Consider the following 24,415-nt stretch of genomic DNA (forward strand, 5'->3'; position numbering starts at 1 on the left):
TAAAAGTTATCTCAATGCATACTTTTATTTCAATATTTGGATATTGCTGTGTACTTCAAAAAGGCTTTTCAGTTATGTTATCCAGTGCCATTTTTAATCACTGGAAGTTTTTGAGGATGTATTTCCTTCATCTACCATTCGATTTCTCTGTGAGTCAGTAGCTTACAACACACACAGGCCCATTTCAGCACCGTAAGGGCTGGACAGCACACTTCTTCCCTGCACTCATCCAGTCTCCACTTTGTAAAGTAATACTGCATCGAGTTGCCTAGGTGACATATTTTAGAAGAAAAAAGGGATTTGTTTGTTTATGTTTGTTCCACTGATGTTGAAAACAATTAATGGACTTTACATTTTAATGGCTGCATGGATTTAACGTTGAGTTCTTCAATAATAGGTCATTGGTTTTAATGTTGTTGAATAATAACGCCTGTTATAGCAAGTCGTTTTTGACTATTCCGTTTTTTTCTTAAGCATTCATTTTGAACTGCCTTAGATGACAAGAACGATCATATTCTTTATCTATGAAAAGACATGAACCCTGCATTTTGGTTTTATTATTCGACAGCCTGTCCACCAAGCTGTCGAATAATAAAACCAAAAATGCAGAAGTAATTTGGTGAGACCTTTGCACAAGTTTCTGCAGTTTTATGATACTACACAGAGTGTCGCTATTCACCAGCAATAGCTTAGAAATCCATCTCTCCACCCATTCTCGCAATTTACAGGGAGGAGGAGACCTAATTTCAGCAGTGTAAAGAGTTGTCGCCTACTTAACATTTTAATGTGGTGCATTTTGTATCTACTGGTCGTAAACGTTTATTTGATTGGATAGCACTGTATTTTACCACATCACTTGGCCTATCTGGAATAAGTTGTGTTCTCTGAAAATGGAATATAAGGCATCCTCGTTCTCTGCACCAATGTTCTGCCTGGCTCTGTTTCTTTCCCTGCTGCGCACCAGCTATGGAGACGTGACTTATTCTGTTCCAGAGGAGATGAAACGCGGATCTGTGATTGGAAATATAGCCAAGGATCTGGGACTGGATGGAAAAACACTGTTGTATAGGAAAGCTCGTTTAGATGTTCAAGGTAGCAGCAAGCAGTATTGTGAAATTAATCTGAATACTGGTGATTTGGTCGTACCTGAAATAATAGACAGGGAGTAGATTTGTGGTAGGAGGATTTCATGCACCCTAAAATATGAGATGGTTCTGGAGAACCCTTTAGAATTACATAATATAATTCTGCAGGTATAAGATATTAATGATAATGCCCCACAATTCGCGGAAGATGCTATTACGTTTGAGATTGGAGAATCAGCAGTTATAGCCTCCCGGTTTTCGGTTGATCAAGCTCACGATGCAGATATAGGACTGAACGCTGTTCAAAGCTACACACTTCAAAGGAATGGCCATTTTAGTTTGGCTGTGCATACTAATCCCGGTGGGGCAAAATACGGCGAGTTAGTGTTAGACAAAGAGTTAGATAGAGAACAACAGCAGGATGTGACTTTATTACTTACTGCTGTTGACGGTGGGACTCCACAGAGATCTGGTACTGTAGTTATACACGTCACTGTTCTAGACGCTAAGGATAATAAACCAGTGTTTAGCCAGAATGACTATAAGGTCAGTGTGCCCGAAAATTCTCCATTAGGTTTATTAGTTGTTACTGTGACAGCCACCGATGCAGACGAGGGGTTAAACGGGGACGTGATTTATGGATTTGGTCCAATCTCAGATGAATTGAATAAACTATTTTCACTAAATCCCAAAACGGGTGAAATTAAGATAGCTGGACTGATGGATTTCGAAAAGGAGTCCATTCATGAATTAAGTATCCAAGCTAAAGATATCTCAGGGCTGACGTCTTTTGCCAATGTAGTAATCGAGATTACAGATGTCAATGACAATGCCCCAAGGATATCTCTTAAATCTCTAACCACCCCTATTCCTGAGAATGTGTTACCTGGCACTGAAGTGGGTATCATTAATGTACAGAATGAAGATTCAGAGGGAAATAGACAGGTCCACTGCTTCATTCAATAAAATGTTCCATTCAAACTTAACCCCTCAATCAAAAACGATTATTATTTGGTAACAACTACTGAACTAGATTGTGAGATAATATCAAATTAAAACATAACTATCACTGACAAGGGGTCTCCACCTTTATCTTCCTCAAAGAATATTCATTTATCTGTGTCAGACTTGAATGACAACACAACTGTGTTTGAAGAACAATCCTACAGCTCCTATGTGACTGAAAATAACAAGCCTGGCTCCTCTGTGTGTTCTGTTACTGCCAGAGACCCAGACTGGAGACAGAACGGCACAGTGGTCTATTCTCTATCGCCCAGTGAGGTCAACGGTGTTCCGGTATCATCATTTTTATCCATTAACGGAGACACAGGGGTGATCCATGCTATGAGAGCATTTGATTATGAGCAGTTTAGGAGCTTCAAAGTCCACGTTGTAGCCAGAGACAGTGGTTATCCTCCACTCAGCAGTAACGTGACTGTGAGTGTCTTCATAACAGATGAGAATGATAACTCTCCCCAGATATTATACTCTGCTCCAGCAGGGAACTCCTTGATGACTGAGATGGTCCCCAAAGCTGCTGTGGTGGGGTCCCTGGTTTCCAAGGTGATAGGTGATAGGTGTGGATACTGACTCTGGACAGAACGCATGGCTTTCATATCAGATCGTGAAATCGATTTATCCGGGACTTTTCACTATTGGTCTCCACAGCGGAGAGATCAAGGCACAGCGGGACATTTCTGAATTTGACAGTATGAAGCAGAACCTTGTTATATCAGTGAAAGATAACGGACAACCCTCTCTCTCTACAACCTGTGATGTATATTTACTCATATCAGACAACTTGGCTGAAGTTCCAGAACTGAAAGACATGGCTTATGAGGATAGTTCCATAGTAACTTCCTATTTGATCATTGCACTGGTCTCTGTTTCCACCTTTTTCCTGACTTTCATTATTCTCATCCTGGTAGTGAGGTTCTGCCGTAGGAGAAAGCCTAGAATGTTGTTTGATGGAGCAGTCGCCATTCCCAGTGCGTATTTCCCTCCCAACTATGCAGAAGTTGACGGAGCTGGAACTCTCCGTAGTTTTTACAATTATGACGCATACCTGACAACGGGCTCAGTCATACCAGTGACTTCAAGTTTGTCAGATCTTACAATGACAGCACACTGCCTGCTGATCTTACAATGAAGAGACCAGTTGAGCCTATTGGAGAAAGTATAATTACTCAGAACAGTGCAGAAGATTGTGATGAGGCAAGATAACAGTGGCCTGACATAATTTACTGAGTTATCAAATTGAAATGTGCAGTTTGAATATCCACTTAAGGCTCATAAGCATTTGAGGCATGGTAGGCTTGTTTAGGCTAGATTTCATTCGATAAATGTAGTAAACTGTTCCAGTGTGTTTACTTTCTGCCATTGGTTTGGTTCCTCGCTCTTATAAGAACTTTGTCCATGAAAAGATTCTGATTCAGCGCCCACTTTTTCATGTCTTTAAACAATTTCTGGACATAGTGAAACTTGAAATGGGTAGCCACAGGCTCTAAATATTTACCAACAGTGTCTTTCTGTCTTTCTTTTGTGTAGTGTCGACGCAAGGCTTAAGAGATCCTATGGCAGCCGTTCGCCTATTCGAAGTCGATTGTATTTCAGCACCACTATTATGGACAGCGCCCACCACTCTGTAGGCTTCCGCAATGGAATGACTAAAATACAATTATGCTTGATCGGAAAATGTGGTCGGAGGCTCCGTATGGAGGGTGTGACGCAAAGCAGAGCCTCCGGTTGCATACAGAGGCCATATTGAGCTCTGTACGGCGTAGCCGTGCGACTCCCAAATGTTGTAACAATGCAGCGGGCTCCATATAGCTCCGCATTGACATGATTGGTTGACGGTAGGTGGGGGCGGGAGGTCCTGTATAAACACAAACTCACTTCCTTGACAACTTCCTTCACAACAGCTCTGCTCAACAGCTCTGCGCTGCTCCGGGAAGCGTAAGAAGTATGAATGCCCTGACTTCTGCAGAGGCCGTATCACCATAAATGCTGCATGGCCAATGCAGACAACAGATTGACTATGCAGCGCCATTAAAGATATTGATAGTTAAACTTTTTTTCTGTTCTTACATTTTTCTAAGGAACATCATCAGGGATTTTTTCGACCATTGAAATCATTATTTCATTTGATTATTCGTTATTTTACATATTAATAAACGTTTCATGTAACGGTGCTTCAAGAAAACTAATCTTATTCAGTTTTAAATCTAGCATCCCTAGACACATCCGTTTATAAAAAAGATGATTTACTTGAGGCTATACAGTGATTATGGGTTTGATTTAGTATCATGTTTGTTTGTTTGTTTGTTTATACCCTGCTGCTGTTTTTGCAGTTCTTTGTGATGTTTTCCAACTTCTCTCGAAGTCTTCTGTAGTTCAAATGCGGACTTTATGATAGCAATCTACCGTATAGGCTACCTCTGACTTTGATTGTTTACTATAATATAGCCTAAAGCGTGTGAAGTGTAGACTATCGCTTATTTAATCAACTGTCAAACATTGAAAAATGGGCCTCTAAGCATCCTGAGCCTCAAATCCACACCCTTTTTTGTAGTCAGTAACTGCAGTGTTGATATAAATACTCAGTGTGTCGCTATACACCAGCCGTGAACAGATAGATCTCTCCTCAGCCTCTCCTCCCACAACGGTAATATTCCAAGCAAGAAAACACCATCTGCAAGACATCATTTCGCTGGATAATCTGGATGTAGGTGCTGCGTCTCTTCTCTTCATTTAGCCAACTGCTGTATAGCTTATCTTCTTTTATTTGAATACTTTTTCATCAAGAACAACTAGACTGTGCAGCATTTCAGTAGGCTTACCTCGAAGATGGGACAAAGCGTTTTATCGGTCTCAATACTCTGTGTGACTCTCCTTTCTCTGTTAAAACTGCACACGAGCAATGGAGATATGAGCTATTCTATTCTGGAGGAGATTAAACGCGGATCTGTGGTCGGAAATATAGCAAAGGATCTCGGGTTGGATGCTAAAAGGCTCTCGGCACGTGAGGCTCGGTTAGACATGGATGGGAGCAGAACACGCTACTGTGATATCAATGCTAACTCGGGGGATTTTATTATCGCTGAAACAATAGATAGAGAGGGGCTATGCGGTCCAAGGGTTTCGTGCTCTTTGAAATACGAGCTCGTACTTGAAAATCCTTTAGAGTTACACCGTATTACTGTTCAAATTCAGGATATAAATGACAATTCACTGCTATTTTCTAGTGACCACATAGAATTAGAAATTAGAGAATCAGCGGATAAAGGGCAACGTTTTTTCCTAGACGAAGCCCATGATGCGGACATAGGATTAAACGCAGTTCAAAGCTATATGCTCGAGCGGAATGAACATTTTGTTTTGGCTGTTCGTACAAATACAGACGGTGGTAAATATGGCGAGTTGATGTTAGAGAAGGAATTGGATCGAGAACAACAGCAGGAGGTGACATTGTTACTTACTGCGGTTGATGGTGGGACTCCACAGAGATCTGCTACTGTAGTGATACACGTCACTGTGTTGGATGCTAACGATAATATTCCAGTATTTAGTCAAGACGCCTATAAAGTCAGTCTTCCGGAAAATTCTCCTTTGGGTACAATAGTAGCTAAAGTTAGTGCCACGGATGCTGACGAGGGACAAAATGGGGAAGTGAGCTATGATTTCAGTAATTTATCTGATAAAGCAGCGAAGCTGTTTTCTATTCAAAAGGATACTGGAGATATCAGAGTAATTGGACGAATAGATTTTGAATTGGAAACATATTATGAAATGCGTATCCAGGCGAAAGATGGATCTGGTTTAGTTTCCATCACAAAAGTAATTGTCGAAATCACAGACATGAATGACAATGCACCTGTGATATTCATAAAATCTTTGAAAAATCCCATCCCTGTGAACGTGTTACCTGGCACAGAGGTGGGCATCATTAATGTACAGGATGAAGACTCGGAGGGAAATAGACAGGTCCGCTGCTCCATTCAACAGAATGTTCCTTTCAAACTAAAATCTTCTATTAAAAACTATTACACTCTGGTAACAACCAGTGAACTAGACCGTGAGATAATATCAGATTATAACATAACTATCACTGCCACTGACGAGGGGTCTCCACCCTTATCCTCCTCAAAGACTATTAATTTATCTGTGTCAGACGTGAATGACAACTCACCTGTGTTTGAAGAACAATCCTACAGCGCCTATTTGACTGAAAATAACAAGCCTGGCTCCTCTATGTGTTCTGTTACTGCCAGAGACCCAGACTGGAGACAGAACGGTACAGTGGTATATTCTCTATTTCCCAGTGAAGTCAACGGTGTTCCGGTGTCATCATTTTTATCCATCAATGGAGACACGGGGGTGATCCATGCTGTGAGAGCATTTGATTATGAGCAGTTTAGGGGCTTCACAGTCCACATTGTAGCCAGAAACAATGGTTCTCCTCCACTCAGCAATAACGTGACTGTGAGTGTCTTCATAACAGATGAGAATGATAACTCTCCCCAGATATTATACCCTGCTCCAGCAGGGAACTCCTTGATGACTGAGATGGTCCCCAAAGCTGCTCTGGCGGGGTCCCTGGTTTCCAAGTTGATAGCTGTGGATGCTGACTCTGGACAGAATGCATGGCTTTCATATCAGATCGTGAAGTCGACTGATCCGGGACTTTTCACTATTGGTCTCCACAGCGGAGAGATCAGGGCACAGCGGGATATTTCTGAATCTGACAGTGTGAAGCAGAACCTTGTTATATCAGTGAAAGATAACGGACAGCCCTCTCTCTCTACAACCTGTGATGTATATTTGCTCATATCAGACAACTTGGCTGAAGTTCCAGAACTGAAAGGCATGGCTTATGAGGATAGTTCCAAAGTAACTTCCTATTTGATCATTGCACTGGTCTCTGTTTCCACCTTTTTCCTGACTTTCATTATTCTCATCCTGGCAGTGAGGTTCTGCCGTAGGAGAAAGCCTAGAATGTTGTTTGATGGAACAGTCCCCATTCCCAGTGCGTATTTCCCTCCCAACTATGCAGAGGTGGACGGAGCAGGGACACTGCATAGTAATAATTATAATAATAATAATAATATGCCATTTAGCAGACGCTTTTATCCAAAGCGACTTACAGTCATGTGCATACATTTTTACATTATGACGCATACCTGACAACAGGCTCGCGCACCAGTGACTTCAAGTTTGTCAGATCTTATAATGACAGCACGCTGCAGGCTGATCAGACACTGAAGAGGAGTCCAGATGAAACCAGTGAAGCAATTGAGATTGGATCAAAATATTTGACTTTGGTAATGGGAAAAGTTATGTTAATGACGTGTAGATCAGGGGTGGGGGAGAGGAAATGTATTTGTTTGGTCTCCTTCCAATAGTTTCAACTGTGTGTGATGATCCATACTAGAATTCCTTCATCCAGGACCAAGAGCTGGGATCACAGGTATAACACCATGAGTATTGGGTCAAATGGAACCATGCTTCCAGGTAGAGGTAGACAGGGATCTTGGCTTGTGGAGATGGGGAGGACGATGGGTGAAACACAGGTCAATGATCACTGAAAATAAAATTAAAATATTGTTCACGTTCATGCTCCTTGGGTGTTTGCATCCTTTGACCCTTCATTGGACCCCTGGGGTGACCTCTGAGTCATCCCGTCATTCTATATTACCTGATTAGAGTAAAGTTAATTTATTCTGGAGATGGACACAATTGTCTCACATTTAGATTTTTAAACCATTGATGAATGCAAATAAGGAGACATTTTCATACTTATGCCGCAGTATTTGTTCTGCAATGAAAACATTAGGGAGTAGGCTATGTCAGAAACGTTATAAAGGAAGCTATATTCTGAAGACACCTTTAACATCTAACTATGTTAAAGCCATTTATTTTTTGGAAAATCTTGCTGATGATAGCTGAGCTGTTTCTATGGTCTTTGAGAAAACCTGAATTTGTCAACCGAGGGCAGACTTTTCAACTCTCGTCTTGAGCAGAATCACCTAGAGTTTAATGTCTCACCCAGAGGTGGAAATGACAATGTGAAGAGGCTAGCCTGTTTTTTTTGCCAATGTGAAGAGACTAAACTGTTGGCCCTGGCATCACAGTGTGATAAAGCTAATGTAAAGAGGCTAGCCTGTTGGCCCTGGCATCACAGTGTGATAAAGCTAATGTAAAGAGGCTAGCCTATTGGCCCTGGCATCACAGCGTGATAAAGCTAATGTAAAGAGGCTAGCCTATTGGCCCTGGCATCACAGCGTGATAAAGCTAATGTAAAGAGGCTAGCCTGTTGGCCCTGGCATCACAGTGTGATAAAGCTAATGTAAAGAGGCTAGCCTGTTGGCCCTGGCATCACAGTGTGATAAAGCTAATGTAAAGAGGCTAGCCTGTTGGCCCTGGCATCACAGTGTGATAAAGCTAATGTAAAGAGGCTAGCCTGTTGGCCCTGGCATCACAGTGTGATAAAGCTAATGTAAAGAGGCTAGCCTGTTGGCCCTGGCATCACAGTGTGATAAAGCTAATGTAAAGAGGCTAGCCTGTTGGCCCTGGCATCACAGCGTGATAAAGCTAATGTAAAGAGGCTAGCCTGTTGGCCCTGGCATCACAGTGTGATAAAGCTAATGTAAAGAGGCTAGCCTGTTGGCCCTGGCATCACAGCGTGATAAAGCTAATGTAAAGAGGCTAGCCTGTTGGCCCTGGCATCACAGTGTGATAAAGCTAATGTAAAGAGGCTAGCCTGTTGGCCCTGGCATCACAGCGTGATAAAGCTAATGTAAAGAGGCTAGCCTGTTGGCCCTGGCATCACAGTGTGATAAAGCTAGTGTAAAGAGGCTAGACTTTTTTCCATGATGTCACCCCAGGGTCATACTGTCAGCTTCCAAGTCTCTAATGAAGAACATGTTCCATCCAAGTCTATGTGCCAGTCAGAACCAGCCTCCTCTTGTACTCCTCTGTGTAAAGTATACACAGAAAAAGTGACACTATGGCTTAAAAGTGGCTCAAGCCTACAGCTTTTGGCCCAATGGAGAGAATAAACCAGCTATTTATAGTATTTGTCAGGAACACATTTTTCTAATGCCTTTTTTTACAGTAGTAATGTGGCTGCTTAAAGGGGTCTGAAAGAGATGCCCGTAGATGCATAACACAATTCTGCTATAGGTCATTCTTCTTGTAAGTGCACACACAGCATATAAACCTGTATTATGTTTTTAACATTCTTGTTTAATTTGTTTCTTGTCTTTTTACGCTCTCCCGTTGGACCATCATTTGGACATCTGATATTTTATTCGTCTTTACCTGTAGACACAGATGCATATTAGGGTCTCCCACTGAAATGGGTGGCTCGTGCAGTTGCCATGTAGGCCTATACAATGTGACTCTGACAGCGACACTACTTTACACTGGCTTACATCATTAATACACTTATATGCTCAATTGCAGGTCATTCTACAGGCCTTACTGTGTAATCCTTTTCATGATTACCTGTCTATTTGATGTTAAACTCAATGGTTCCCTCTGTTTCTTCAACATTGACCATTGACCATCTCAAGCACACTGCTCACACAGTAACACACAATGCAGTACGAACACACCTTGTCATTAGCACACAACACAACAGTCCATCATATTCCTCACCAGTTACACACACAACATTGTACTGAAGAGACAGCCCAGTAGTGGCCCACAAAGCAAAATCACTCACTCACAATTGACCAGTAACACAAAGTATACTTCACGCTGAACTACACACAGCTCAGATCTGCAGACACACACACACTGCAGTATGACTACTCTGCACAGCACTGCCACACAATTCTAAAGTAGGTCAGGAGAATTAGTATTGTTGTAGATCCCCGGCCTTCCATCCCTGCTCAAAGATATCTCTTATTAATTTAATTATGTGGCATCTGATCTCTCTATGTGTGCATAACTATCTAACCCATTGGCCTATGTTATATAACAATGAATGCCATTATATATTTTGTATAAAGATCTGGTAATGTAATTTCAATTGTGATATTGGAAGAAGTGTATGATGAGAATGTGCAATTATATTATAGTGCAGAGGACCCTAGACTATCATGCCTGCCAGTGATTGTTGGACTGTGGTAAAGACAAGCCTTGATGTCTCAGGGATGTGTAAGCCTGTAGAGGGAACTATGAGGTGTTGGGTGTGCAACTCTGCAGCAGGACGTGTGTAGGTTGTTTTGGGGCACATGTGGAGATTGTGTTGTGGATAGAGGGCATCATGCTTCACTGCTTTGACACACTGTCTGTCTCATCCTGTGATGACCTCTAACCTCACTCTGTGGGAGGCCTGTTGACCTCTCAGTTTCACCCCTAGTTACATGGAAATAGAGGGATGCAAAGTTGGCAACTTTGATGAATATAACATGAACTACAGCTGTTCAGATGTTTGAGACTTGGGTACATTGGTTGGTACTGTGAGTTATGAAATGTTGCAGTCAGGGTTAAACACATGAAGATTTGCTGCTGATCAATTGTTTATTATTGGTATATGGTGAAACAGTTATAGCATACACATTTTAAGTCCTGAAACAGTATTAGTGTTTTGAATTGGTTTTAAAGAAGCAGGTTGGAGCTGTCGCTCTCCATGGTACTGAAATACCAAACGTGCTGCATTCAAAGAGCGGTCTTAGGCTTGTCATTGTAAGTGCTCCAAATCCGTTTTAAAAAAGTGTTATGAAAAGTGTTTACTGACAATACACAGTGCAATAATCATCCAATTGCTGATGTAGGCTTAGTTATGGGCTATGTAATAAAACTGTCTTTAGATGGCTGTGTGTCATTTCGACATGATGTTAGTCTTCGCTCTGGACTCTGAGCGCCGCTGTTGGACAGTAAGACGAGTTATATGCTTAAATTCACAGAACCTCCTATCTGATGGATTCATATGAGCTGATACAACATTCGGTGGAAGATATCTAGAATCAAACAGGAATGAAAATCGACATGGATAGATTTCCAATACAGCTTATTTAGAAGGACTAAGAGGGAGTTGTGCATCAGAAGGATCAGGAGGCTACTCAATCAATAGTTTGTCAGAAATATATATTTTTGCAGGGTTTTTTACGAAATGTTTGAGGGAAAGCAAAATCGAAAGCAACAATGGCAAGGACGATTGATTATTTTGTGTGCCCTCTTGTTGCATATAGTTCGATGCCAGGTGCGATATTCGATTCCAGAGGAAATGGTGCACGGGTCTTTGATTGGTGATCTCTCAAAGGATTTGGGACTAGATATCCGAAGACTAAAATCTGGCCGGGCCCGCATTGTTAGTGAGGAAAACGACTGTGTAGAGCTGAACGCGGACAAAGGGATTCTGATGGTCAAAAAACGCATAGACAGAGAGGAGCTGTGTGGACAGACATCCCCCTGTAGCTTCAACTTCGAAATGGTTCTAGAAAATCCAATGGAATTATTTAGTATAACTGTGGAAATACTCGATATCAACGATAATTCACCTGCCTTTGCAAATAAGGAAATTACCCTGAATATCAGTGAAGTGGCGTCGCCTGGAGCTCAATTTATTTTAGGCAGTGCCGTGGATCCTGATGTAGGTTTAAATGCACTGCAAAGCTACAGTCTAAAACCTTCGACGCATTTTACTTTAAAAGAACAAACGTTTGCTGATGGTGGTAAATATGTGGAGATGGTTTTGCAAAGTCCTTTAGACAGAGAGAAGGAAGGTGAAATGTTTCTAACATTGACAGCTGCAGACGGAGGAAATCCGCGGAGAACAGGGATGGTGAGCATAAAAGTGAATGTTTTGGATGCAAATGATAATGCTCCGGTCTTTAGTCAAGCCATATACAAAGCTTCTGTTTTTGAGAATTGCCCTAAAGGGACTTTAGTAGCAACAGTGATTGCGACCGACGCAGATGTGGGCAGTAACGGTCAGTTAGAATATTACATTGACCACCTTACACAACAAAATGCTATGGTGTTCACACTAAGTCCAAGCAGTGGGGAAATACGAGTATCAGGTTTAATCGACTATGAGAAAACGAAGCAGTTTCAAATTAATGTTATTGCCAAGGACATAGGTGGTCTCTCAAAATCTTGCAAAGTTATAATTGAAGTGATAGATGTGAATGACAATCCTCCCGTTATAGCGTTGACATCTTTTTCCAATACCATCCCAGAGGACTCTCCTCCGGGGACAACTGTCGCCATTGTTAACGTGAAAGACTTGGACTCTGGACAAAATGGTAATGTTAATTGTTCCATCGACCATTCTCTTCCCTTTAAAATAGAATCTTCATTAGCGAACTATTACACTTTACTAACAAACAGTGTTTTAGACCGTGAGGTTGTGTCTGAGTATAACGTCACAGTGACAGTGGTGGACAAAGGTCTTCCCTCATTGTGTAACAATAAGACCCTTCGCATTAGAATCTCTGATGTGAACGACAATGTGCCAGTGTTCGATAAAAGCGAGTACACAGCTCGGATATTAGAAAACAACTCCCCCGGTGTTTCCATTGGTTTGGTCCACGCCAAAGATGAAGACTGTGGTCAGAACGCCAGGGTCTCCTATTTCTTGGAAGAATCGCAAGTGGGAGGAAATTCTATTTCATCTTTAATATCGGTTAATTCTGAAACAGGAGAGATTTATGCAGTGAGATCGTTTGATTACGAACAAATCAAAGCTTTTAAATTCCACATTAAAGCGCAAGATGGAGCCTCCCCTCCACTTAATAGCAACGTGACTATAAAGTTAATAATTCAAGACCAGAATGACAACGTTCCTCAGGTTCTCTACCCAGTACAGACTAGTAGCTCTCTGGTGGCTGAAATGGTGCCTCGTTCAGCAGATGTGGGCTATCTTGTCACTAAAGTGGTGGCTGTTGATGTGGACTCTGGACAGAATGCCTGGCTCTCATATAAACTGCAGAAAGCGACAGACAGGGCGCTGTTTGAAGTAGGCCTACAGAATGGCGAAATAAGAACCATACGCCAGGTCACTGATAAAGATGCTGTGAAACAAAGGCTCACTGTTGTAGTGGAGGACAACGGGCAGCCCTCTCGATCAGCTACAGTCAATGTGAATGTGGCGGTGGCGGACAGCTTCCCTGAAGTGCTCTCAGAATTCACTGACTTTACAAATGACACGGATTACAATGACAACCTGACTTTTTATTTAGTTTTGGCCTTGGCTGTGGTGTCTTTCCTCTTCATCTCGTGTGTAGTAGTTATAATATCAGTTAAGATCTACAGATGGAGACAATGTCGCAACTTCCAACACTCCAATCTCCCAGTTATTCCATATTATCCACCCCGTTACGCAGACGCCGGAGGGACAGGGACTCTACAACAGGTGTACAACTATGAGGTGTGCATGACGACTGACTCGAGGAAGAGTGACTGTAAATTCGCCAGGCCTTTTAGTCAGAACGTTTTAATAATGGACCAGGGCTCTACTATGACCAGAGACCATGTGACCTTGCAATGTTCTCAGAATGAGAGATGCTTTCTGGATGACCCGGATTCTCCTGAGCAGGTGAGACGCTGACATTTTACAACATTTGTTTACTGTTTTGTCCTAGGGGTATTTGAAATGTATTTGAAAACAAGTAGGCTATTTGAAAATACTTTCAAAAAGGCTTACTTCAAATATAAGTATTTCGGCCATATTATTTGAAAATACTCAAATACACAGAACATAAGTATTTAAAATACGCATGAACTCAGGTCGGGTGTAGGTTATTTTGGTTATTGAGATCATTTTTTATAATCTTGTTTGCTTGTCTTCATCCTGAATTAAACCCACGGGGTTTGCTCTTATCCACAATGTTTGGGCTTTCAGAATCGTGTTGTAGAAAAATGACATGCTTGTCAAAGTGTGTGTATTGCAATTCGTATAAAATGTAATATCCAGACTGTCACAGCACACCTTCGTGGACAAAAATAAAATAATACTAATCGTTTCTGTTGCGGTTGTACTTGTGAGTTTGCAGTGTTTGGTTATCCATATTGAGCCACTGTATGCCATGCATTCGTGTAAAATATAAATATCTAATTGGTTCATTCGTGGGCTGGATCTAAACTAGAATCCTACAGGAGGTTGTGTCTATAGAGGAATAATCAGGTCTGTAGAGGCATAATCAGTATTAATTCGGTGCATTTTTTTTTCTAACTGTGAGGGCCGCTGTTGGTTAACAAGACGCAATTATATTGGCTCATGGGCGGCCGAGCAGTGATCCCTACCTCAGTACTGCTATACTCAGTCACAGATATACAACCAGAGAGACTCGACTCCATTTGCAGCCGAGAAGGATAAATGCAGGCATTGGCAATATCTCGAGATATTTTCTTTTGGAATTCATTGTGTTGTCATCTGGATTACGACTTTACCACTTAAATAATCATTACAATGGATATTTGCGTTTGTTCGATGTTCTACTCAGCCTGTGGAGGAAAGGCTTTGGTTACATTTTACATTTACATTTACGTCATTTAGCAGACGCTCTTATCCAGAGCGACTTACAAATTGGTTGATTCACCTTATAGCCAGTGGGATAACCACTTTACAATGTTTTTTTTATTTTTTGTATTATGTTTTTTTTTTTTGGGGGGGGGGGGGGGGTTGGGGTAAGGGAGGGGTAGAAGGATTACTTTATCCTATCCCAGGTATTCCTTAAAGAGGTGGGGTTTCAAATGTCTCCGGAAGGTGGTGAGTGACTCCGCTGTCCTGGCGTCGTGAGGGAGCTTGTTCCACCATTGGGGTGCCAGAGCAGCGAACAGTTTTGACTGGGCTGAGTGGGAACTATGCTTCCGCAGAGGAAGTGGAGCCAGCAGGCCAGAGGTGGATGAACGCAATGCCCTCGTTTGGGTGTAGGGACTGATCAGAGCCTGAAGGTACGGAGGTGCCGTTCCCCTCACAGCTCCGTAGGCAAGCACCATGGTCTTGTAACAGATGCGAGCTTCAACTGGAAGCCAGTGGAGTGTGCGGAGGAGGGGGGTGACGTGAGAGAACTTGGGAAGGTTGAACACCAGACGGGCTGCGGCATTCTGGATGAGTTGTAGGGGTTTAATGGCACAGGCAGGGAGCCCAGCCAACAGCGAGTTGCAGTAATCCAGACGGGAGATGACAAGTGCCTGGATTAGGACCTGTGCCGTTTCCTGTGTAAGGCAGGGTCGTACTCTCCGAATGTTGTAGAGCATGAACCTACAGGATCGGGTCACCGCCTTGATGTTAGCGGAGAACGACAGGGTGTTGTCCAGGGTCACGCCAAGGCTCTTCGCACTCTGGGAGGAGGACACAACGGAGTTGTCAACCGTGATGGCGAGATCATGGAACAGGCAGTCCTTTCCCGGGAGGAAGAGCAGCTCCGTCTTGCCAAGGTTCAGCTTGAGGTGATGATCCGTCATCCATACTGATATGTCTGCCAGACATGCAGAGATGCGATTCGCCACCTGGTTATCAGAAGGGGGAAAGGAGAAGATTAGTTGTGTGTCGTCAGCGTAGCAATGATAGGAGAGGCCATGTGAGGATATGACAGAGCCAAGTGACTTGGTGTATAGCGAGAATAGGAGAGGGCCTAGAACTGAGCCCTGGGGGACACCAGTGGTGAGAGCACGTGGTGCGGAGACAGCTTCTCGCCACGCCATTGGTAGGAGCGACCGGTCAGGTAGGATGCAATCTAAGAGTGAGCCGCGCCGGAGATGCCCAGCTCGGAGAGGGTGGAGAGGAGGATCTGATGGTTCACAGTATCAAAGGCAGCAGACAGGTCTAGAAGGACAAGAGCAGAGGAGAGAGAGTTAGCTTTAGCAGTGCGGAGAGCCTCCGTGACACAGAGAAGAGCAGTCTCAGTTGAATGACCAGTCTTGAAACCTGACTGGTTTGGATCAAGAAGGTCATTCTGAGAGAGACAGCAGGAGAGTTGGCTAAAGACGGCACGCTCAATAGTTTTGGAGAGAAAAGAAAGAAGGGATACTGGTCTGTAGTTGTTGACATCAGAGGGATCGAGTGTTGGTTTTTTGAGAAGGGGTGCAACTCTCGCTCTCTTGAAGACGGAAAGGACATAGCCAGCGGTCAAGGATGAGTTGATCAGCGAGGTGAGGTAGGGGAGAAGGTCACCGGAGATGGTCCGGAGAAGAGAGGAGGGGATAGGGTCAAGCGGGCAGGTTGTTGGGCGGCCTGCAGTCACAAGTCGCAAGGTTTTATCTGGAGAGAGAGTGGAGAAATAAGTCAAAGCATAGGGTAGGGCAGTGTGAGCAGGACCAGCAGTGTCATTTGACTTAACAAACGAGGATCGGATGTCGTCAACCAAATTTTCAAAGTGGTTGACGAAGTCATCCACAGAGAGGGAGGAGGGGGGGGGGGGGGGAGGATTCAGCAGGGAGGAGAATGTGGCAAAGAGCTTCCTAGGGTTAGAGGCAGATGCTTGGAATTTAGCGTGGTAGAAAGTGGCCTTAGCAGCAGAAACAGATGAAGAAAATGTAGAGAGGAGGGAGTGAAAAGATGCCAGGTCCGCAGGGAGTCTAGTTTTCTTCAATTTCCGCTCAGCTGCCCGGAGCTCTGTTCTGTGAGCTCGCAATGAGTCATCAAGCCACGGAGCTGGAGGGGAGGACCGAGCCGGCCGGGAGGATAGGGGACATAGAGAGTCAAAGGATGCGGAAAGGGAGGAGAGGAGGGTTGAGGAGGCAGAATCAGGAGATTGGAGGGAGAAGGATTGAGCAGAGGGAAGAGATGATAGGATGGAAGAGGAGAGAGTAGCGGGAGAGAGAGAGCGAAGGTTGCGACGGCGCATTACCATCTGTGTAGGGGCAGAGTGAGTAGTGTTGGAGGAGAGCGAGAGAGAAAAGGATACAAAGTAGTGGTCGGAGACATGGAGGGGAGTTGCAGTGAGTTTAGTAGAAGAACAGCATCTAGTAAAGATGAGGTCAAGCGTATTGCCTGCCTTGTGAGTAGGGGGGGACGGTGAGAGGGTGAGGTCAAAAGAGGAGAGGAGTGGAAAGAAGGAGGCAGAGAGAAATGAGTCAAATGTAGACGTAGGGAGGTTGAAATCCCCCTGAACTGTGAGGGGTGAGCCATCCTCAGGAAAGGAACTTATCAAGGCGTCAAGCTCATTGATGAACTCTCCAAGGGAACCTGGAGGGCGATAGATGACAAGGATATTAAGCTTAAATGGGCTAGTGACTGTGACAGCATGGAATTCAAATGAGGAGATAGACAGATGGGTTAGGGGAAAAATTGAGAATGTCCACTTGGGAGAGATGAGGATTCCTGTGCCACCACCCCGCTGACCAGATGCTCTCGGGGTATGCGAGAACACATGGTCAGACTAGGAGAGAGCAGTAGGAGTAGCAGTGTTTTCAGTGGTAATCCATGTTTCCGTCAGCGCCAAGAAGTCGAGGGACTGGAGGGTAGCATAGGCTGGGATGAAGTCTGCCTTGTTGGCAGCAGAACGGCAGTTCCAGAGGCTGCCTGAGACCTGGAACTCTAGGTGGGTGGTGCGTGCAGGGACCACCAGGTTAGAGAGGCAGCAGCCACGCGGTGTGAGGCGTTTGTGTAGCCTGTGCGGAGAGGAGAGAACAGGGAAAGGCAGAGGCATAGTTGACAGGCTGCAGCAAATGGCTACAATAATGCAGAGGAGATCGGACTGAAATGAACTAAACATCTGGGAAAGGAGAGAGCGGGGCCTCCCTCAGCACAACTCCCAAATATAACTCTCCCAACTTCCACCTCAGAAACTATAATTGTTGTAAACTACAGCGGTTCAATGTTTCTAGGAATAGACTAACTCAGTTTATTCAGCTAGCTAACTAGGTGCAGTATTATTCCGTGAAAATCGTCCGGGCATCAAGTCATATGACGCCACAGCCAGCTAGCATGCCGGACTCCAGCAACACGGTTTAGCGCCAATACTCTGCCACAACAAAGCACCAGTGTATCAACACGCAAGCAGATCGTTCGTGTCCGTGTCTAACGTTGTGGGTTAGTCCCGACAGCTTGAGCGAGTCCGTCGTCAACTTATTCAGCCAGTTAGTTAGCTAGAATAGCTAGCAAACTAGCTAGCCATTGCTTTCAGACAAAGAAGAACCCCTCCTTTCATGGCACGAACACACAGAGAGAGCCAAACTAACGTTAACTAGTCACCCATGTCCCAAATTCCTTGAACGACTCGGGCTATCAATATGTAAAAAACAAAACACAAATGTAGGTTATGACTTACCCCTAGCAGCTACTGTTAGCTAGCCAAGTGCAAAGCTAGCCACTGAATTGACTCAGCCAGTTCGCGTCTGTTCGCGCGGTCGTTCCAGCTATTGTTTACTAGTAGCTATCCAGGTAGCAACAAGCTAGCTAATATTTCAAGCACAGTAGCCACTTGCTACCTAACGTTAACGGTTCAGACAATGAGGTTAGGAAACAGCTGAATGGTAGGCAATTATTGTATGTAATTATTGTAGGCAGCCAGCTGGCGTAATTACAGGCACTCTCAGGCGTGAAATAACTATACCGTTGCTAATAGCTACTCGCCAGCTAGTCCCGGTGGTGGGTTAGCTAGCTAGCTTCGTGCTACGCTGGGCTACGCTGGGCACAGCCGAATACAATACTAACCTACAATAATTACATACAACAACCCACAATAACTACCTACAATACCTAACTACAATCTAAATACATAGTTTAAGCCTTACTCGACAAAGCCCAAGCTATGTGTAAAGCCAAGCTTACCCGACGCCAAGCTTACCCGACGACCAGATGATCGATGCCTGACAGAATTCCAGATGGTTACAGATGGCAAGTACTGTGCATTGTTTTTTGTGTGATCTGGGTCGACAATGTGACTGGACAAGCACAATACTCCATCCTAGAGGAGATGACAGAGGGATCGTTTGTCGGCAATATTGCGAAGGATTTGGCCTTGGAGATCAGTCGGCTTGTTACTGGTAAAGCTCACATTGTAACAAAGGGGAGTCGTCAGTATCTTGATCTCAACAGAGACAAAGGCACTCTGGTTGTTAGAGAGAGAATAGACCGAGAGGACCTCTGCAAGCAGACTACACCTTGCAGCTTCAGTTTTGAGGTTATAATTGAAAACCACATCCAATTGTATCGGATAACAGTCGAGGTCCGGGATATAAACGAGAATGCTCCTTCCTTTCCGAGAGATAGTGTTAACCTGGAAATAAGCGAGTCTGCTGTGTCTGGAGCTCACTTCTCATTAGATAACGCAATGGATTCGGACGTGGGCATGAATAGCTTACAAAACTATGCACTCAAGCCATCAGATCATTTTAAATTAGCAGTACATAAGAACACTGATAGTAAATATGTCGAAATTATTCTGCAGAACCCATTAGACAGAGAGAGTCAGGAAAATCTCACGTTAATCCTTATAGCAACCAATGGGGGGGATCCGCAAAAATCCGGAACTGTTCGCATCCACGTTACAGTGCTAGATGCCAACAATAACGCTCCAGTTTGCAGTCAATCTCTTTACAAGGCTGTAGTGAGAGAAAACACCCCAAAAGGCACACTGATAACGACAGTCAACGCTGCCAATGCTGATAATGGGTCATATGGAAAAGTATCGTATTCCATGGCCTCGAGATGCAAAGGAGTTGTTTCAGATAAATGCGGAAACAGGAGAGATCAGAGTATCAGACAAATTAGATTACGAAGAGGAAAACAATTATCAGTTGAATGTGAAAGCAAAAGACCACGGTGGTCTTTCGGATATATGTAAAGTTCTTATTGAAATTATTGACGAGAATGATAATTCTCCAACAATACAATTGATGTCTTTTTCCAATACCATAGCAGAGAATTCCCCTCCTGGAACTACAGTAGCCGTGATAAATGTAGAGGATGCAGATGCTGGAAAGAACGGCGTGGTGCACTGTTCTATAAACCCAGATATCCCTTTCAAAATTGAGTCGTCAATGACCGACTATTATAGTTTAGTAACTGATGGCATCCTCGACCGAGAATCGATTTCAGAAATCAACATCACCATGAATGTATCAGACGAAGGGACACCCACTCTCTTCGGTAATAAAACAGTGACAGTGAAAGTGGCAGACGTCATTGACAGCCCACCTGCCTTTGACCGCATGTCTATGAGACAATTGTACCAGAGAACAATTCGCCGGGGGTCTCCATATTCACTATCAGGGCGAGTGATGATGACTCTGGTCAAAATGCGCGCTTGTCCTACTACCTGGAGAACAGGGAGATAAATGGTGTACCGGTCTCTTCACTGGTCTTGGTAAATTCAGAGAATGGTGTTATTCATGCGGTGCGCTCATTTGATTATGAACAGCTAAAAAAGTTTAATTTTAATATAACCGCGCGAGATGGAGGGTCCCCGCCCTTCAGTGATACTGTTACTGTGCAAATTTCTATTCAAGACCAGAACGACAATGCGCCTCTGGTTCTCTACCAAGTACAGACTAGTAGCGCTCTGGTGGCTGAAATGGTGCATCGTTCAGCAGATGTGGGCTATCTTGTCACTAAAGTGGTGGCTGTTGATGTGGACTCTGGACAGAACACCTGGCTCTCATATAAACTGCAGAAAGCGACAGACAGGGCGCTGTTTGAAGTAAGCCTACAGAATGGAGAAATAATTATTTATTTCATCCATTTGACGGGTGCTCAGATACGCTACTCGATTCCTGAAGAAATGAGAAAAGGGGCTCTTATAGGCAATATCGCAAATGACCTCGGCATTGATGTAAAAAGACTCCAATCAGGCAGGGGAGACATCATACAGCACACTGAGCTGAAGACAGACACAGGGATTTTGATCGTCAGTGAGATAATCGACAGAGAGCAGCTCTGTGGTGAGAAGTAGGCCTACAGAATGGCGAAATAAGAACCATACGCCAGGTCACTGATAAAGATGCTGTGAAACAAAGGCTCACTGTTGTAGTGGAGGACAACGGGCAGCCCTCTCGATCAGCTACAGTCAATGTGAATGTGGCGGTGGCGGACAGCTTCCCTGAAGTGCTCTCAGAATTCACTGACTTTACGCATGACACGGATTATAATGACAACGTGACTTTTTATCTAGTGTTGGCCTTGGCTGTGGCAACTTCCAACACTCCAATCTCCCAGTTATTCCATATTATCCACCCCGTTACACAGACGCCGGAGGGACAGGGACTCTACAACAGGTGTACAAATATGAGGTGTGCATGACGACTGACTCAAGGAAGAGAGACTGTAAATTTGCCAGACCTTTTAGTCAGTACGTTTTAATAATGGACCCAAGCCCTATTATGACCAGAGGCCATGTGACCTTGCAATGTTCTCAGAATGAAACAGCGTTCTGGATGACCCGGATTCTCCTCAGCAGGTGAGACGGCTGTCCAGACATATTACATGATTTGTTTAGTGAAAGTAGACTGCTGAGCTTGCAATACGTTTGGATGCATTTCATATCAGTTAATTATGTAAATCAGTTGTGGGGTCCTGATTGGGGGGGGAGGGGGGAGGGTTGTCAGCACATTCATCAGACCAATCCAATTATTTATTTGTTTCATAAAGTAGTTTATTAAGTAGGCCTAGTTAGTCTTGAAAATAGAAATCACTTACAGGGTGCTTTTTCGTGAAGAAGTATGGGCCTACTACATGAAAGCAGCAGTGTCTTAACGTGTAAGGCATTTCAGCCCCACGCTCAGTGGACAGCGCCCCAGTCATACTAGGCTGTTCTGCCATGAAGAAGGCAGCTGCAGTTTTATTATTGTAGGTTTTAATTACTGCGTTGTAGAACATGTCCTTTGAGGCCATAAGCTATTAATTTGCTTTTGTATTGAAAAAATATATATATTCTACAATTTTTACATGAACCTAAAACTTCTCAGCACAGTCAATTATGCCGATAACGTTATAGAAATAGCTTCGTAGCTTAATACATTTACGTCATTTAGCAGACGCTCTTATCCAGAGCGACTTACAGTTAGTGAGTGCATACATTTTTATTTTATTTATGTTTTCATACTAGCCCCCAGTGGGAAACGAACCCACAACCCTGGCGTTGCAAGCGCCATGCTCTACCAACTGAGCTACACAGGGCCCTACATTCATGATACACGTTTAAGGGTTGATTTTGTACCACTGTCTCATCATCAGTGATTTAGCATGGTTGTCAACATTATTTTGTAGATCATTGCGCTATGTTGCTCTACTGGACATACGGAACTAAAACGCTACACTTGGTGTTTCATGGGTGTCTTTCTTGTATTTGGACTGCAAGGGCCGCTGTTGATCAGGGGAAGGAAATCAGAACCAATAAATACATAGCAATAATACCTCCCCTCTGCAAACAGTTAGAAAGAAAGAGGACAAAGAGAGAGAGAATCGAGAGAGCAGCATAGGACACGATAAAAAATCTTTCATTTGGATTCATAAACCAGGACAATTTGCTTCTTGTTGCTTCACAGGACAGTATTTTTTCGATGGTATAACGGTGATAGAAATAGTCTAATCATGGGAAATTAAGGATTGTTCTTCTTGGATTCGAATCGACAGCTACACCGGAGGCATATACTTTGGCTCGTGATTATTTATTTCATCCATTTGACGGGTGCTCAGATACGCTACTCGATTCCTGAAGAAATGAGAAAAGGGGCTCTTATAGGCAATATCGCAAATGACCTCGGCATTGATGTAAAAAGACTCCAATCAGGCAGGGGAGACATCATACAGCACACTGAGCTGAAGACAGACACAGGGATTTTGATCGTCAGTGAGATAATCGACAGAGAGCAGCTCTGTGGTGAGAAGTAGGCCTACAGAATGGCGAAATAAGAACCATACGCCAGGTCACTGATTAAGATGCTGTGAAACAAAGGCTCACTGTTGTAGTGGAGGACAACGGGCAGCCCTCTCGATCAGCTACAGTCAATGTGAATGTGGCGGTGGCGGACAGCTTCCCTGAAGTGCTCTCAGAATTCACTGACTTTATGCATGACACGGATTATAATGACAACCTGACTTATTATCTAGTTTTGGCCTTGGCTGTCGTGTCTTTCCTCTTCATCTCGTATGTAGTAGTTATAATATCACTTAAGATCTAAAGATGGAGAACATTTTGCAACTTCCAACACTCCAATCTCCCAGTTATTCCATATTATCCACCCCGTTATGCAGACGCCGGAGGGACAGGGACTCTACAACAGGTGTACTATGAGGTGTGCATGACGACTGACTCAAGGAAGAGTGACTGTAAATTTGCCAGACCTTTTAGTCAGAACGTTTTATTAATGGGCCCCAACTCCTCAGAGACTTTGCAGCGCACACAGCCTGAAAAAAACTTTCTGGACGAGCCAGATTCCCCATTGGAGGTTAGTTAATTTGATAAATGATTTTGTGCCCCTCATACTTCATGGTCATCCTACACCTCATCTCGTGTAGCTATTAGTTTTCACTGGCATGTTTGTTTTGTTCACTTATAGCCAACGTGAGGCTGGTGATAGTCTACTCAGTGTATATATCCTAATGATCATATCCATCTGCTTATTATATTGATATGACGTTTCTGTAATGGTTCACTGCTCTTTTGTAGCCTACACGTTGTATAATTGAACTAGGCTTGAGTGGCTGCTGCCTTGGCTTCAGTGGGCTTCATCCACAACTTCAGCACCATGGACAACGACAGGGCCTCGCTCTACCACGTTCACTCTACTGTTGGTATTTTGTTGAGTTTTATCAGGAGGTTGTTCTCTTTTACCACACGGTAATTAACACACAAGCGCTGTTTACGTTTTGTGTGTAATTACCACCGTGTGGTAGTCAATATTAATATAATAATGTGCACGTGTGAGTGAATATATTAATGCAGACGTTTTTACAGCTTTGAATGCTTATGTTCCCATTTCTTTTTTTTTCAGTGTTTGAGCTCTGAGTGCCGCTGTTGGTCAGTAGAAAAACGTAATTATCTAACGTGTAAGGTCCCGCCCAAATAACTGTGATGTATAATAGAAGGTGGAGAGAGAGAGAGATTCACATATCTCTTCACGTCTGATAAATACAGGTTTTAACTGCAGTCCAACTGGAATTTTGAGAATTATTCCGAGGATTTTGTGTTAGGCTGCTACAAGAAAGTGGCCTTCCGGATTTATTTTGAGATAACACTCTATTGTTAATAATGGAGGGAGGATTTCTCATATTTAACATCATGAGATGGCAACTGTTTTGCCGTCTGCATTGGCAAATACGGTTGTGTTTCGTTGCGTGCCTAATCCAGACCGTTTGTGGTCAAATTCGCTATTCTATTCCGGAGGAATTGAAGAAAGGTTATTTTGTTGGGAATATTGCGCAGGACTTAGGG

At 43.6% G+C, this 24,415-nt stretch overlaps 2 protein-coding genes and 1 pseudogene across 3 annotated transcripts; all 3 read left to right on the top strand.

The window, feature by feature from the left end:
- Window positions 1-890: 890 nt before the first annotated feature.
- LOC311125028 (protocadherin gamma-A11-like) lies at window positions 891-7,557 on the top strand (the record flags this gene model as incomplete). Its single annotated transcript, XM_084199113.1, has 5 exons — window positions 891-1,092; window positions 1,294-1,508; window positions 5,544-7,164; window positions 7,221-7,405; window positions 7,516-7,557. The coding sequence occupies 5 exons, from the start codon at window positions 891-893 to the stop codon at window positions 7,555-7,557; spliced, it is 2,265 nt and encodes a 754-aa protein (XP_084055239.1).
- Window positions 7,558-11,205: 3,648 nt separating this feature from the next.
- LOC311125029 (protocadherin beta-16-like) lies at window positions 11,206-23,549 on the top strand (the record flags this gene model as incomplete). The annotated part of the gene is made up of 3 exons (XM_084199114.1): window positions 11,206-13,464; window positions 23,265-23,429; window positions 23,541-23,549. The coding sequence occupies 3 exons, from the start codon at window positions 11,206-11,208 to the stop codon at window positions 23,547-23,549; spliced, it is 2,433 nt and encodes an 810-aa protein (XP_084055240.1).
- On the top strand, window positions 18,848-21,443 carry LOC311125035 (protocadherin gamma-A10-like; annotated as a pseudogene). The gene is made up of 3 exons: window positions 18,848-20,683; window positions 20,944-21,171; window positions 21,399-21,443. The product of its transcript is annotated as a protocadherin gamma-A10-like (transcript).
- Window positions 23,550-24,415: the final 866 nt, after the last annotated feature.

This window comes from Coregonus lavaretus (genome assembly GCF_964263955.1).
Source record: "Coregonus lavaretus genome assembly, contig: HAP1_SCAFFOLD_1964, whole genome shotgun sequence".
Lineage (NCBI taxonomy): Eukaryota > Metazoa > Chordata > Actinopteri > Salmoniformes > Salmonidae > Coregonus > Coregonus lavaretus.